This window comes from Anolis sagrei, chromosome 3 (assembly GCF_037176765.1).
Source record: "Anolis sagrei isolate rAnoSag1 chromosome 3, rAnoSag1.mat, whole genome shotgun sequence".
NCBI classification, from domain to species: domain Eukaryota; kingdom Metazoa; phylum Chordata; class Lepidosauria; order Squamata; family Dactyloidae; genus Anolis; species Anolis sagrei.
Window position 1 is genome coordinate 70,109,682 of NC_090023.1, and position 13,879 is coordinate 70,123,560.

The 13,879-nt window shown below is 38.2% G+C and overlaps 1 protein-coding gene across 3 annotated transcripts in view; it reads left to right on the plus strand.

The window, feature by feature from the left end:
* Positions 1-13,879, plus strand: part of ITSN1 (intersectin 1) — a 100,151-nt gene that overhangs the window by 41,647 nt on the left and 44,625 nt on the right. For 2 of the 3 annotated variants that reach the window (XM_060770378.2, XM_060770380.2), the window contains exons 11-18: positions 552-670; positions 1,403-1,665; positions 3,134-3,283; positions 3,783-3,923; positions 5,570-5,657; positions 5,782-5,921; positions 12,421-12,542; positions 13,484-13,713. In XM_060770378.2, coding sequence (XP_060626361.2) covers positions 552-670; positions 1,403-1,665; positions 3,134-3,283; positions 3,783-3,923; positions 5,570-5,657; positions 5,782-5,921; positions 12,421-12,542; positions 13,484-13,713 — 1,253 coding nt within the window. The remainder of the gene's footprint in view (positions 1-551; positions 671-1,402; positions 1,666-3,133; positions 3,284-3,782; positions 3,924-5,569; positions 5,658-5,781; positions 5,922-12,420; positions 12,543-13,483; positions 13,714-13,879) is intronic. The other variant, XM_060770379.2, reaches the window with a different exon arrangement.

Below are 13,879 nucleotides of genomic sequence, written 5' to 3' on the forward strand. Positions count from 1 at the left end.
AACGTTTTTTGAAAAGTTTAACAAAAAGGTTTAAGAAGCCCTGCTGTAGAACACTGAAAGACAACTACAATGTATCTGTCAGATGGCAACTTAGTATCAAAAGGAAAAAAAGCTCAAAAAACCCCACGTTGTTGTTATATGAATTACCCTTCTTATGGCCTACTGTAGCCATTAGGCAGTGTAACCAGCATTTCTAGAATAATAGAAATATATTTTGTAGTCTAGTATTGATGCTAAATTTAACTTTAGCATAATATGATTGGTTTGCCTTTACTAAAGAAGCAATTGTCATTGGTAAATACAGTGTCATTGATAGAATAGTACCTCAAAACACATTAGATTCTAAATTGAATCAGCAAATTTGCACACTCAGATATGAATTAAGTAAAAATAATGATGCACACTTGTGTGAGAACTGGCTCATAGCTGATTTCCAAGGCAGGATCTCTGTTCAACAAACTATGTAACTATCTGGGAATATTTGAATTAATAACAGTAATTCTGTATGTACACACACATTTTAACCTATTACGGTCTCTCCTTTCTGACAGAAGAGTTCGTTCTGGCAGTGGCATTTCTGTTACAAGTTCAGTTTCTGTAGACCAAAGGTTACCAGAGGAACCAGTGTTAGAAGAAGAGCAACAGCAGCAGCTGGATAAGAAGTTGCCAGGTCAGTGAAACTAAATGAATAAGGTTGTTTCTGAGGAAACTGAAAAAAAAAAACAAGTATCACTTGAAATTGTCAGCCTAAGGCAGGCGTGAGCAACCCAAGAGATCTCAGACGGCTGACCCATGCCCCAAGCCTCCTCATTCCCCTTCAACCCCAAAGTATCTTTTAGGATGTATGGGCCACTTGTATTTGAGCTCCCCCTGGTTATTTTAGTAGTTGCCTTTTTTAGCAATCATGATGTCATTTCATGGTTCAGGAAAAGGCCTCTCTTGTGCCTAAAATGCCCCCGGGGTCTAAATGTGGCAACCCCCCCCCTCTCCCCAATGTTCCATAGAAGGCATTGTGGAACATATGGAATCCATAGGCCACATTTCATCCACCCTTGGCATAAAGGGTGCTAATGTGTAACATCTGATTCTGGTAAATTGAATCAATTGCTTTCTTTTCAGTGTTCTATGTTGGTCACCATGAATGTGGGCAGTAGACAGTAGGAATTTTTACATAATGTAAGAAACCGCCCTAAGTGGTATTTAATTTTAAACCATTGTGGAGTATTGTTTGTCTGGTATAACCACCACCTAAAACAATATTTAAATGATTTAAGACTAGATGTTTTGTCTAAAGACCTTGAAGTATATTATACTAGGGATACGTAATTTTGTTTTTATGCATAAAAATACACATATGCAAAGCATAAACTGATATCTAATTACAACATTCTTCTTCTTAAAGTTACATTTGAAGATAAGAAGCGCGAGAACTTTGAACGCGGCAATCTAGAGCTTGAAAAGCGGAGACAAGCTCTTCTGGAGCAGCAAAGGAAAGAGCAAGAGCGTCTGGCACAGTTAGAAAGAGCAGAGCAGGAAAGAAAAGAGCGTGAACGACAGGAACAGGAACGGAAAAGGCAGCTAGAGTTAGAAAAACAATTAGAAAAACAGAGAGAATTGGAACGCCAGAGGGAAGAGGAAAGGAGGAAAGAAATAGAAAGGCGTGAGGTAAATGGACAATTTCAGAAGGAATATCTACTTGTCTAAAAACAAATGAAAAGGTATATTGGGGAATACGCATGCTTTTTTCAAAAATTGTATTAGGAAAATGGGTTCTTTATGAAATTGTGGAAGGAAGATAGCCAGGCTTCGATGCAATATTTTGTCATGGAAGTCATAGAAAATTACCCAGTTCTTTACAAGAATGTAAGAGTGTGTGCTCTTTGCAGATGTTGCTAGATAGCAGTATTCATCAACTCTCTCCATTAGTTGTGCCAAGATTGCATCCCAACAACATCTGGAGGGCCACAAGTTCCTTGCTGCTAATCTAAGTCAAAATCCTGTGAGATTTGATTCCATTTTGATTTAAATCCACATGGGTTTCATGTAGGGTGTTTCAATAGCTGCACAGTACAATGCTGTCTCCAGTTGATTTTGGGGGCACAACTGAAAGTGTTAGTAGAGTCTTGTATATCGTGGAATCAAGTTTCATTCTGAACTGCCTTCTGCATGCTTTAGAATGAATGGGAATAATATGGCCTTTCACATGTTGTTGGACTACAGTTCTTAGTATTCCCTCATTATTGACTCTGCTAGCTAGGACTGATGGAATATAGTTGCCATATCTGCTTTAAGAATAACCAAGAAGGTCATGAATTCAAAGAGCAGATTAGTATTCTAATAAGTCTTGTAGCACCTATGAGACTGCAAGAAAGAAGTTGGCAGCATAAATTTTCATTAAGTCTACTTCATCAGATGCATCGGATGAAACAGCCGTTAAGTCTATGAATGCTACAAACTATTTTTTCTCAGTCTCAAAGGAGCTACAAAATCCCTTTGTAAACAAAAAAGCCATGTTTTAAATACCAAATCTTCATAGTTAGAGCAGTTTATTTTTTAAGGATGTTCTTTTGGTCAAACTTTTACAAGTGCCATAGCTTTTTCGGCAGTCCTTACATAGGATATTGCTTGCCATTTTGTGAGAACAGTGGGTTTCATTGTGACTAATACTTGTAATCTACTTTTAAAGTGTTTGGGGGTTATTATATTTAAAAGAACATTTAAATCTGGTAGCATTCCTGCTGGAAATAGCTAGGATTTTTTTTATTGAGGTGTTCCTTTTTCTCTCAATTATGGAAATTAGTACCATGGTTATTGGAATTAATACATCTGCTAAAGCTTGTCATCAAATGAGAATAACTTGAAACATAATATTTTAGTAGCCTCTTCCTCCCACATTGCTCACTAATTAAACACAAGCTTTATGCAAAATTTCCAACTCTAGATAGGGCTGAAAGAACTTCTGACAAAACAGTGGAAAATGTCTGCCAATCAGCAAAGATAGCTAGATGGACTCATAGATCTGAAATAAGTCAGCTTCTGATGTCCATCAGAATGCAAAGATCTGAGATGTGTGTTTCAATCGCTTTTTAATAATGTTACATAATTTGTGCAAATCAATATTCATGTTTTTTAGGCAGCTAAAAGGGAACTTGAGAGGCAAAGACAACTTGAGTGGGAACGAAATCGGCGGCAAGAGCTCCTGAATCAAAGAAACAAAGAGCAAGAGGATATAGTTGTCCTGAAAGCCAAGAAAAAAACTTTGGAATTTGAACTAGAAGCTTTAGTAAGTGGGAAATATCTGCTAAAACCTACTGTAAAGTACAATAGTATGTGAACCCAAATAATTAGAAGTGACAAGATATATTAACTATCACTATATATCCTATAAAGAACTTGCTGACTGGCAGTTCAGATCCGCGGAGCAGGGCGAGCTCCCATAGGCAGCCCAAGATTCTTTCAACCTAGTAGTTTGAAAACATACAAATGCAAGTAGATCAATAGGTACCTCTCTGGCAGGAAGGTAATGGCGCTCCATTCAGTCATGTCAGTTATACGACCTAGGAGGTGTCTATGTACAACACCGGCTCTTTGGCTTAGAAATGGAGATAAGCACCACCACCCCAAGTCGGACTCGACAAGACTTAATATCAAGGGGAAACCATTACCTTACATATCCTTTTCCATATTTATGTTTTTTTTCAGCTTACAGTCCAGAGTAAAACATTTTTGTAGCCAATACTGCATTCTGATTAAAATTTAAATATTTTTTCTTCTTGTTCAAGAATGATAAAAAACATCAGCTGGAGGGGAAACTTCAGGATATCAGATGCAGACTGGCTACCCAAAGACAAGAAATTGAGAGCACAAACAAGTCTAGAGAATTAAGAATTGCAGAAATTACGCATTTACAACAGCAGTTACAAGTGAGTATGTGATCCTTGCATCGTTTGGCAATTACATTGTTGTGACAATGAAAAACCTTAATGCATGTTAAAATAATAATTGACAGAATATTTGTTTTACAGATTCATTAGCGCATAAAGGTAGTCCAAGTAGTGCTCTGGAGTTTTTATGGATGATTTTTATGGATGAAGAAAAAACAATTAAGTAGTGGAGGTCCAAGAACTTTAAGGTCCTCCAGGTGGGACCAAAAGTGTAATAACGAGGGATTAGGGTTACATGAGATACTCAAGGTTAACAGAGTGTCACGTGTTACACAGTAACTATGAGCTGATCTCTTTAAAGATGTCTTAATTTAATAATGTTATTAGGACAACTTCTGCTTCTTAAACAGTTATTTGACCTATACTTCTAGACAGGAGCAGACAAAGTGCAACACAAATACACAATCTGTTTTTGCATCCTTCAGCTTTCCTCCCTTGCTGATATTTTCTTACAGGCATATTATTATTATTATTATTATTATTACTATTACTACTACTACTACTTCTTCTACTACTATGTGTTGTCAAAGGCTTTCATGGCCATAATCACTGGGTTGCTGTGAGTTTTTCAGGCTGTATGGCCATGTTTCAGTAGCATTCTCTCCTGACGTTTCACCTACATCCATGGCTGGCATGTTCAGAGGTTCTGTTGGATGTGAAGCAAGTGGAGTTTATATATTTATGGAAGGTCCAAGGTGGGAGAAAGAACCCTTGTCTGTTTAAAAGAGTGGTTTTCAACTTTTTTTTTTTACCAGGGACCACTTGGACCAGAGACCACTCTCCAACATTAGTACGAAAAGGGTTACAAATCAGTTTCTTGGTCAACTTTAGATTCAGTTTGGTTATTTGGAGTGTTGATTCAGAAAATTGCATTGGATAGACGAAATCTGCTCTAGTTTCTGATACAGAACATATGCCGCCCAGTAGTCACCATCTGCTCGCCACAGAAAACAATTTTTAATAAGCCTTGGCACTATAAGAGGGTTTTGCGAGACCAGTCGCTCCTGTTGTAACGGTGAGGCCACAGACCATATTTTATTTCTTGTGGACCACTGGTGATCCATGGACCACAGGCTGGGAACCACTGGTTTAAAGCAAGTGTGAAGATGCCAGCCACAGGTGCAGGCGAAACATCAGGAGGGAATGCTACTGAAAAATGGGCCATACAGCCTGAAAAACTCAGAGCACCACATTATTATTGCATATTATTATTATGTATTATTATTGTTGACAACATGCTTTTTTCAAGCTACACACACATACTGAAAATGGACTTTTGTCCACTTCATGGGTTTGATTTGTTTTCATTTGTTACCATTTTCAGAGGTTCTTTGGCTCATGTTGGGTTCTGGGATAGAAGATGCATTCCTGAACCCTTGAAAGTTGCCCACCCCAGTTGTAGCATATCAAATGCAACCTTGTCAAGCCTGTCTTGGAAGCAAGTGCCATACCTGTCTTCACCCATATTATGTTGTGCAGAATGTTCAGAGAAAAATCTTTAAAGTGGCTTTCTTTCCTTCGTATGTGTGGGTGGGGATTTCTTCTTAGAAATCTCAGGTCAGCTGTTGTCTGAGACTTCCAGTTTCACTTGAAGGTTGTAATCTTTCCTGTTTTATTTCATTTAGGAATCTCAGCAGATGCTTGGAAGATTAATTCCAGAAAAGCAGTTACTCAATGATCAGCTGAAGCAGGTTCAGCAAAACAGTTTGCACAGTGAGTATAGCGCAATGTGTGGTGCGTGATGTGTTCATATATACTGCAACTTTTTGAATGGTTCAAGAATCACAAGGAGTTGCTGGGAAGTATCTTTATTGTCAGTGTTTTTCTTTAAAAACAGGAGATTCACTTCTCACTGTCAAAAGAGCCTTAGAAGCAAAAGAATTAGCACGTCAGCAGCTCCGTGAACAACTTGATGAAGTAGAAAAAGAAACCAGATTAAAACTGCAAGAGATTGATATTTTCAATAATCAACTAAAGGTAATCCTTTCTATGTTTTGTCTCTTTGAGAGCTCACTTTGAAATCTAGGGAATTCACATCCCTTAGGCAGACAAAACTGCCTACTGTGACAGTTTGCTTTGAAAAATGGTAGAAATATATTAAATTAGTAAAATGGAAATAATTGAAGTTAAATTACTACACGTGAATCATCTGAGTTTTATTATATTCATCATAAACATTGAACTTGTGAAAATACTTCATTTGAGCTTGTAAATGTTGTTTACCAACAAATATTTGGTACCAAGGGGATGAGCCTCAAAGACTCATAAATATAGTTTGGTCAGAAGCAACCAGTAGCATCTTCCAGGTCATAGGTTGGCAAAGTAGAAATTTAGTCTCTTGACCTCTGGAAGTGGCCCATCTCATCAGGTTTAACCATTTTTACTTAACATGTTATAAATATTATTGGCACTAAAAGGGATTGAAGAGTGAAAACAAAATTAGATTGATTATGTCATGACCTGATAGATAGAAACTGTGAAAAATAAATCTTTCCTTCTTCCCAGACTACTGAAACATAAATTCACAGCTTAAAGCTTTTGGGTGCAAAACCTAGGAAGTATTCATCCTCTCTGGCACTCTTTTAAAAATACAAGTTGTACTGAATCCAACTGATTGACACACTAAAAGCATAACTGAAGCCATGTAATGATGCCACGTCCTTAGCACTGAGGAATCTCCTGCATTAAATGACCAAAATCAGTTACTTCAGAGTAGAGATGACATCCACAGATGACCCAGGGGCCCTATTTATTCAGTTTTGTACCCACCCTGTGAGCCACAATTTGGTTTCTGACAAAACTTGGAAGTGATAATAAGGTCATTTGCAGTTTCCTTATGGAAAATGGTTGTGAGGAAAACTAAAACAAGATGGGATAGTTGTCATTTAGCTGAGGATTATGTCCTCTGGAGATTTCCCAGGGCCATTTTCTTCCATTTTCTCAAAATTACTATTTTTAAAGCATTTAAAAGTGGATTTTGGGAGCTTGAGGCCACACAATTTCCATCTAAAAAGTCATTGCAGACCTATAGGTTCTCTTTTCTGTTAAATGGCCAAAACATTCATGTTATTGTATTGTGTCTTATCATTATTCATGCTGCAAAGTATAGTAAAACACTTAATGTGATGTTTTGTGACCCACATGTATAGCAGTTCCCCGCGGTGCTGTTTATTCCACATAACTAATTATGTGAAATTGAGTAGTTTGGACATGTAGATGAGACAGTGATACAGAGGAGAGAGGTTTAGATATGTTAGGCTGTGAGGAATGTTCTGGGATAAACTGGGTCAGTACAAAAGATACCAGTGCTTGACATAAAAAGGTATAACAGTTTTGGATCTAAATCCTGGAGGAAAACTGACAGTTGCCTTAAGGATGAAAATAGGTGTTTCTGATAGGTGGGGGTAAGGTCGAAACAGTGCATGTGTATGTCATAAAACATGATAGACATTCAAAAGAGCCTAAGTGAAAACATGTGTGGCAAAGACATTTGGAAAGAGACGCTATCCATGGGACCTTCAAGCCAAAGGTGGAGATGGAATGCTTGATCTGAAGTGAAGACATTACATAATGAACATTATGCAGTTGTGGAGAATTAAAAGAAAACACTGAGATACTGCCATCTGTAGAATTCTGTAGGAATTATCAGGAAGGGTATACTTTAACTGCAAGTACTTACTGTTAAACCAGTAAGAACCCTTAAAGAGACTGGCTTCTTGCAGAATCTGTGAAGAGGACAACACCAGCCTTCAAAGTAGGTTAATCCAGGGGACGTGCTGACATTCCTTTAGTCAGAATGGTCATATGGATAAGGAATTCAGAGAGGCATTCAAGGACAAAATTATAATAATGGATGATTTTAACTATCTTCATTTTGAATGTATGAATGTGTTCTGTTCATAACAAAGAGATAAAATTCCTGGATGTGCTAAATGACAGGCTGTGCAACCAGTCATAGGGGAGGTGACACTAGACTTAAATCAAACACTGTCACCCAGAACCTAGTGCAACATAAATGAGTGTGACTAAACCGATTGGAAAAAGTGGCCACAACATAAGAGAAAAAATGCCAGGGAACTCCTGCTAAAACTTGGGGTAGGAGAATGTGTGGTTTAGAAATATCTTCGTACCACGATAATAGAAATGGAATTAGTTTAACAAACAGAAGGAGAATCTATTTCTTACAGTTCACAGTGAAACTGTAAAATCTGATATTGCAATTTGCATAGTGTTAAGTGAGTTACCTTGGGCATGTCATATTCTTAGCCTCTGAAAAAGGCAAATGCAAATTCCCTCTGAAAAGTTATTGCCAAGAAGACTCCATGAGAGAGTTGCCATGTCAGAAGTGACTTTCTTTCTTTCTTTCTTTTTTGTGTCAGGAGTGACTTGAGAAACTGCAAGTTGCTTCTGGTGTGAGAGAATTGGACGTTGTCCAGGGATGCCTGGATTTTTTTTAACCATGCTTGTGGGAGGCTTCTCTCATGTCCCTGCTCAAGGAGCCAGAGCTGACAGAGGGAGTTCATTCGTGCTCTCCCTGGATTCGAACCTCCGACCTGTCAGTCTTCAGTCTTGCCGGCACAAGGGCTTAACCCATTGTGCCTTCGGGGCTCCTGGAAGTGACGTGAAGGCAAATAACAGCAAAAAATAAGGACTAGATATATTCCTTGAAGAGGAGGATTAGGCAGTTTCAGTGATGGTGGAATTAGGAATTGTGGCTAATCTTGAAAATATGTTGGTCAATGGTAGAATACAGTTGTACTTTCCTCCTTCCTGGAGTTACTAGTGGCCAACTTTTCTCAAAGTTTTCACTCTGGAGGAATCCTTGAAATAATTCATCGCTTACGCTTGAGGCTCAGACGTCGGTGGTGTCCGGGAGGGCTTTCGCACAATTGAGACTCGTGCGTCAACTGCGACCGTACCTCGCGAAGGCTGATCTGGCTGGGGTGGTCCATGCCTTGGTCACCTCTACATTGGACTACTGTAATGTGCTCTACATAGGGCTGCCCTTGAAAACGGCTCGGAAATTTCAACTGGTCCAACGGGCAGCGGCCAGGATGTTAACTGGTGCTCCTTACAGAGAGAGATCAACCCTTCTGTTCAAGGAGCTCCACTGGCTGCCGTTTATTTTCTGAGCCCAATTTAAGGTGCAGGTGCTTACCTACAAAGCCCTGAACGGTTTGGGACCATCCTACCTGCGTGACCGCATCTCCGTTTATGAACCCATGCATGCACTTCATTCATCCGGAGAGGCCCTGCTCATGATTCCGCCCGCGTCGCAAGCGCGTTTGGTGGGGACACGAGACAGGGCCTGTTCTGTGGTGGCCCCCCGACTCTGGAACACCCTCCCCAAAGATCTTAGACAGTCCCCTACATTGGCAGTCTTCAGAAAGAACTTGAAGACCTGGCTGTTCCGATGTGCCTTTCCCGATTAGGAAATCTCCAATACCAAGTCCCAGAAGCACTTTATTAGAATTAAGATTGCAACACACTGCACACTGCACCTACCCTATAATCCTTACATATCACCTGTCACATCAGCACTTTTAATTCTGTACCCATTACTCTGGCCCGGCCCAGTTTTATTGTGTCTTAGTGTACTGTTTATTGTTTGTTGTTTATTGCTTTAATTGTTTTTAATTTGCTTTAGGGTTTGTATTGTTATGTTGTGTATTGAGGCCTTGGCCTTTGTAAGCCGCATCGAGTCCTTCAGGAGATGCTAGCGGGGTACAAATAAAGTTAATAATAATAATAATAATTTTCAGGTCTCAAGAAACCCCTGTATAAAATTCAATTTAAAAAAAATCAATGACAACCTTTCACAAAACCCTTCTGTAGACCATTGGTTGACTAGTTTGTGAACCAAACTGGAAAAGGAACAGAAAAATTCAAAATGATCAAAAACCTGAAGTGAAAGGTTGGCTCAGTTCCCTTCTGATACATTTTCCCTGTGGTACAACATTTGGGTCTTTTTAGCTTAGAAAAAGGCAAGTAAGCCAGGACATGATGGATGCTATGAAGAATGCACGCTGTGGAGAAAGTGGGTAGAAACAAGTTTGCTCTGTTTCTCATAAATCTACAACCCAGTTATCCAGTGAAGCAGAACAAAGAGATTCAGCAAAGTGCAGCGAAAGTAGCTTTTACAAGATGCAGTATTGGCTTCAAGTCTGCATACTTTATTCCCATTGAGAAGAAATAAACTCATTCACGGAGTCAGGCTGTCAGTGACTACTAATCATGATGCCTACAAATGGCCTTCAGTATCTGAGGAATTCTGTCTTTGAATATCAGTTATTGTAAGACTCAGGTGAGAAGCTGCCATTACACAGGTGTCCTGAGCATATGGACTTCCCATAAGCATTATATAAACAGAAGGCTGGACAATGTAGCCAATAACTTATTAGGTTTCTTTCCCAGTGTCTATCAGTGCTTTTACCTGTGGTATTTTTTTCCTAAAGTGCATGCACTTAGTTTATTTATAATTTGCATTTTCACTATAGGACAGAGTGTAGCACATAAATAGCATAGCAAAAACATAAACCATAAACTACTTTCTGTGTAAAAAGATGAATACTGTTACTGTAGCATCATAATTAAAATATCGAAACACAATGGTTGCTCCTTAGACTAGGTTGCCCTCGTCCTTGCTGTCTTTCTGCTAGGAGCAACGGTTCTCAAAATGTGCTCCGGGATGCCCTGGGGGCTCCACAAAGCATACTGAGGAGCTGTGCAGTTTCCTCCTCCCCCTTCAAGCTTTCCTCTTTCCTGCTCCTCCCCCTCACCACACCTGACTTGCCACCAAAATCATTTTTTCCTCATTTCCCTTGTGCCCAGATCCTTTCCCTCTCCAAAACCTTATTCCCCTCCCATTGCTCAGGGGGTGCTTTCATTTGTGATTTTCCTGCATGGCAGAAGGTAGTTGAATTGGATGGCCCCTGTTGTTTCTGTTGTTGTTGTTGTTGTTGTTGTTACACAGGCTGGGTGGCCATCTGTTGGGGGTGCTTTGATTGTGCCTTTCCTGCATGGCAGAAGAGGGCTGGACTGGATGCCCACTGGGGTCTTCCACTGAAATAATTTTAGTTTTTGTTGGTTTTATTGCTCTTGTTGGTTTAATTGTCGTGAGTCCCCTTCGGGGTTGAGAAGGGCGGTTTACAAATACTACAAATAAATACACTTAAATATTGTAGTATTCTTTCTTTTCCTTTTTGCATTACAAATGATATATGTGCAATTTGCATAGGAATTTGTTGTTGTTGTTTTTTTAATTAGTTCACACAAACACTCTCTGTCCATCTGCCACTGGCCTGGTCCATCTGTCAAATTTTGAAACATAGTGAGTCAAAAGGTTTGCCCATGCCTTATATAAATACATTATATTATTTATAATATTACACACACACACACACACAGACAGACAGACAGACAGATAGAAATATTTCTTGGAGTTCCACAAGAAACTTCGGCTTCAAAAAGGGCTACAAGGCTGAAAAGGTTTAAGAACCCCTGGCCAGGAGGCAAAGACATTCCTATTTAAGCAGGCTTTTAACATAAATAAGAGATCCTTTTATGGGGATATTTTATTCTTTTAAAACTTGTGTCTGTTTTAAAAATGTTTATATTGTTTAAGCAGTTTTAATTGTTTTAATTTTATAGTGAATATTTTCATTGTTTTGGAAACTGCCTTGAGTTCTGCTACGGAAGGAAGGCAGCATACAAATGCAATGCAATGCAATGCAATAAAATATTTGGAGGTGGGATATTAAATGCTGTCTTATATAAAATATTCCTAGAATGTATAAAACTAATACAACAGGAAACATGCTGGACCTTAACCTTTCTCACCATTGTGAGAGGATTTAAAAATATCCTCCTCCTTTAGTTTGATTTAGTTTGGTGCTACCATCTTTTTTGCGCCTAGAACAGAGTTTAGCAGAACTTCAGGTGTATTCAAAACAGACATGCATAATAGTTCTATGAACACTGGCAAAATAACATAACTTCTTTACATTTTTAGTAGATAGTAGTGAATTACATACACACTTGTAGCCAGTCATTACAGGTGGCATAACATGCCTATTGATTTTAATGTATAATTCTTATTGTATTTGTATGTTTATGTGCATTGTGGCATTGAATCATTGCCAATTTGGAAACCACTCTGAGTCCCATTTGGGATTGAGATAGAGCAGGGCAAAAACACAGTAAATAAATAAATAAGAACATCACATGTAGTCCAAGTCATGAATGAAGCAGCAACAATAGCTTCAGTGGTCTTTCCAGATGTGAATCCTCATAGCGAAGCTAAAGTTGCATGAAATATTTATAGAAGGTTAATGTAAGTAGTCTTTGGGATGAGAGACAAAAAAGTTTAATGTTATTCATAGGTTTGCTAATTTGATTCTTGGAAACATGAACTTTTGCCTTTGTGCTGAAAAAAAGTGACTCATATAAAATAGTAACAGGGCACTTTTTATTGCAGGAACTAAGAGAGATTCATAACAAGCAGCAATTACAGAAGCAAAAAAACATAGAAGCTGACAGAATAAAACAGAAGGAGCAAGAGAGAAAAACAGAACTGGAAAAACAAAAAGATAGCCAGAGGTAAATTTGATTATGAACTGTATTTATTCATAACTCCTGTCAACAGAACCTGAGCAAAAATTTCAAACATCAGGATTTTGATAATTTGGTATTGTCCAAATACTTAGGAATTGGTGGGCTTCCAAATGAGTTTTGTTTGTTTCTTCAGGCTTAGCTGGCAGGTGAGAAACACACAATGATAAGCATGTTTGTCAGTTTCCGATCATAGTCAGTTTCTAATCATTATTATTGTCATTATCATGATTAAAAGATCATATACTCCAGTTAGCATTCATCTGGTTATCCTGCCATAGAACTAAGATTTACGTATTCCAGGGGAAAGTTGATTTTGTGGGACAGATGAGGCAAAAAAAACCTTGTTGCTCCCAAGTTGTTGTATATTATCCCTTTATCCCTCATAGTTATTTATATCAATTTTCACTTGTAGCACTATGCTGGTGATGATGTGTTGGCTCTACAGTTGTGGCAATCTGGCATTTCGTATGATATTTAAGATTGCTTTCTGGAAATTGTTAACAGTGCTCTCAATATCAGACTGTTTAACCTTATAAGAACTCTTATGAATTTCTGCATTTTATTTTCAATGTCAAGACTATATTTTGATAGTGTTTTTATTATGCTTTATTTTATTTACTTCGTTTCTATGCCACCTTTCTCCCCATAGAGATTCAAGGTGACTAACAATAACATGACACAACCTAATAAAATGTAAAAACAAGGCAAATACAAAATTAAAATATATATATTTGTGTCATGTAAATAAGTAAAGATACAATAAAATACAATTAAAATTCCATTTAAAAGCTAAATATTCCTCCAAAATCCCACACACAACATACCCAGAAGTGTGCATCTCATAAAAATATGGAACGGTTGTGTGAATTTGTTAAGAAAGATAGTACAGTATTGTGCTTATTTTATTTTTCTGCATTGATAACTAGAAGAACGCAAGAGAGAGAGAGACAGTGGCTTGACAGAATACAACAGGAAGAAGAACACCCCAAACCAAGGAAAATACAAGATGAAGAAACTCAAAAATGGGAAGAATTAAACAAAAAGAGAGAGAATGATGAAAAGAACAAACAAGAAGTGCAAGAAAAACTGAATAAACTTTTTCATCAACATCGAGATTCAACAAAGCCAGCTCTCCAGGCACCTTGGTCAACCGCAGGTATTTATTTATTTATTTCAAGCATTTGTACTCCACCCTTCTCTACCCCCAGAGGGGGGACTCAGGGCGGCTTACAGCCGGCACAATTCCGTGCCACTCCATACACATAATACATACAGTAATTACATATGAATACTACATTTAATTAGTTTAAAATTTGATTAAA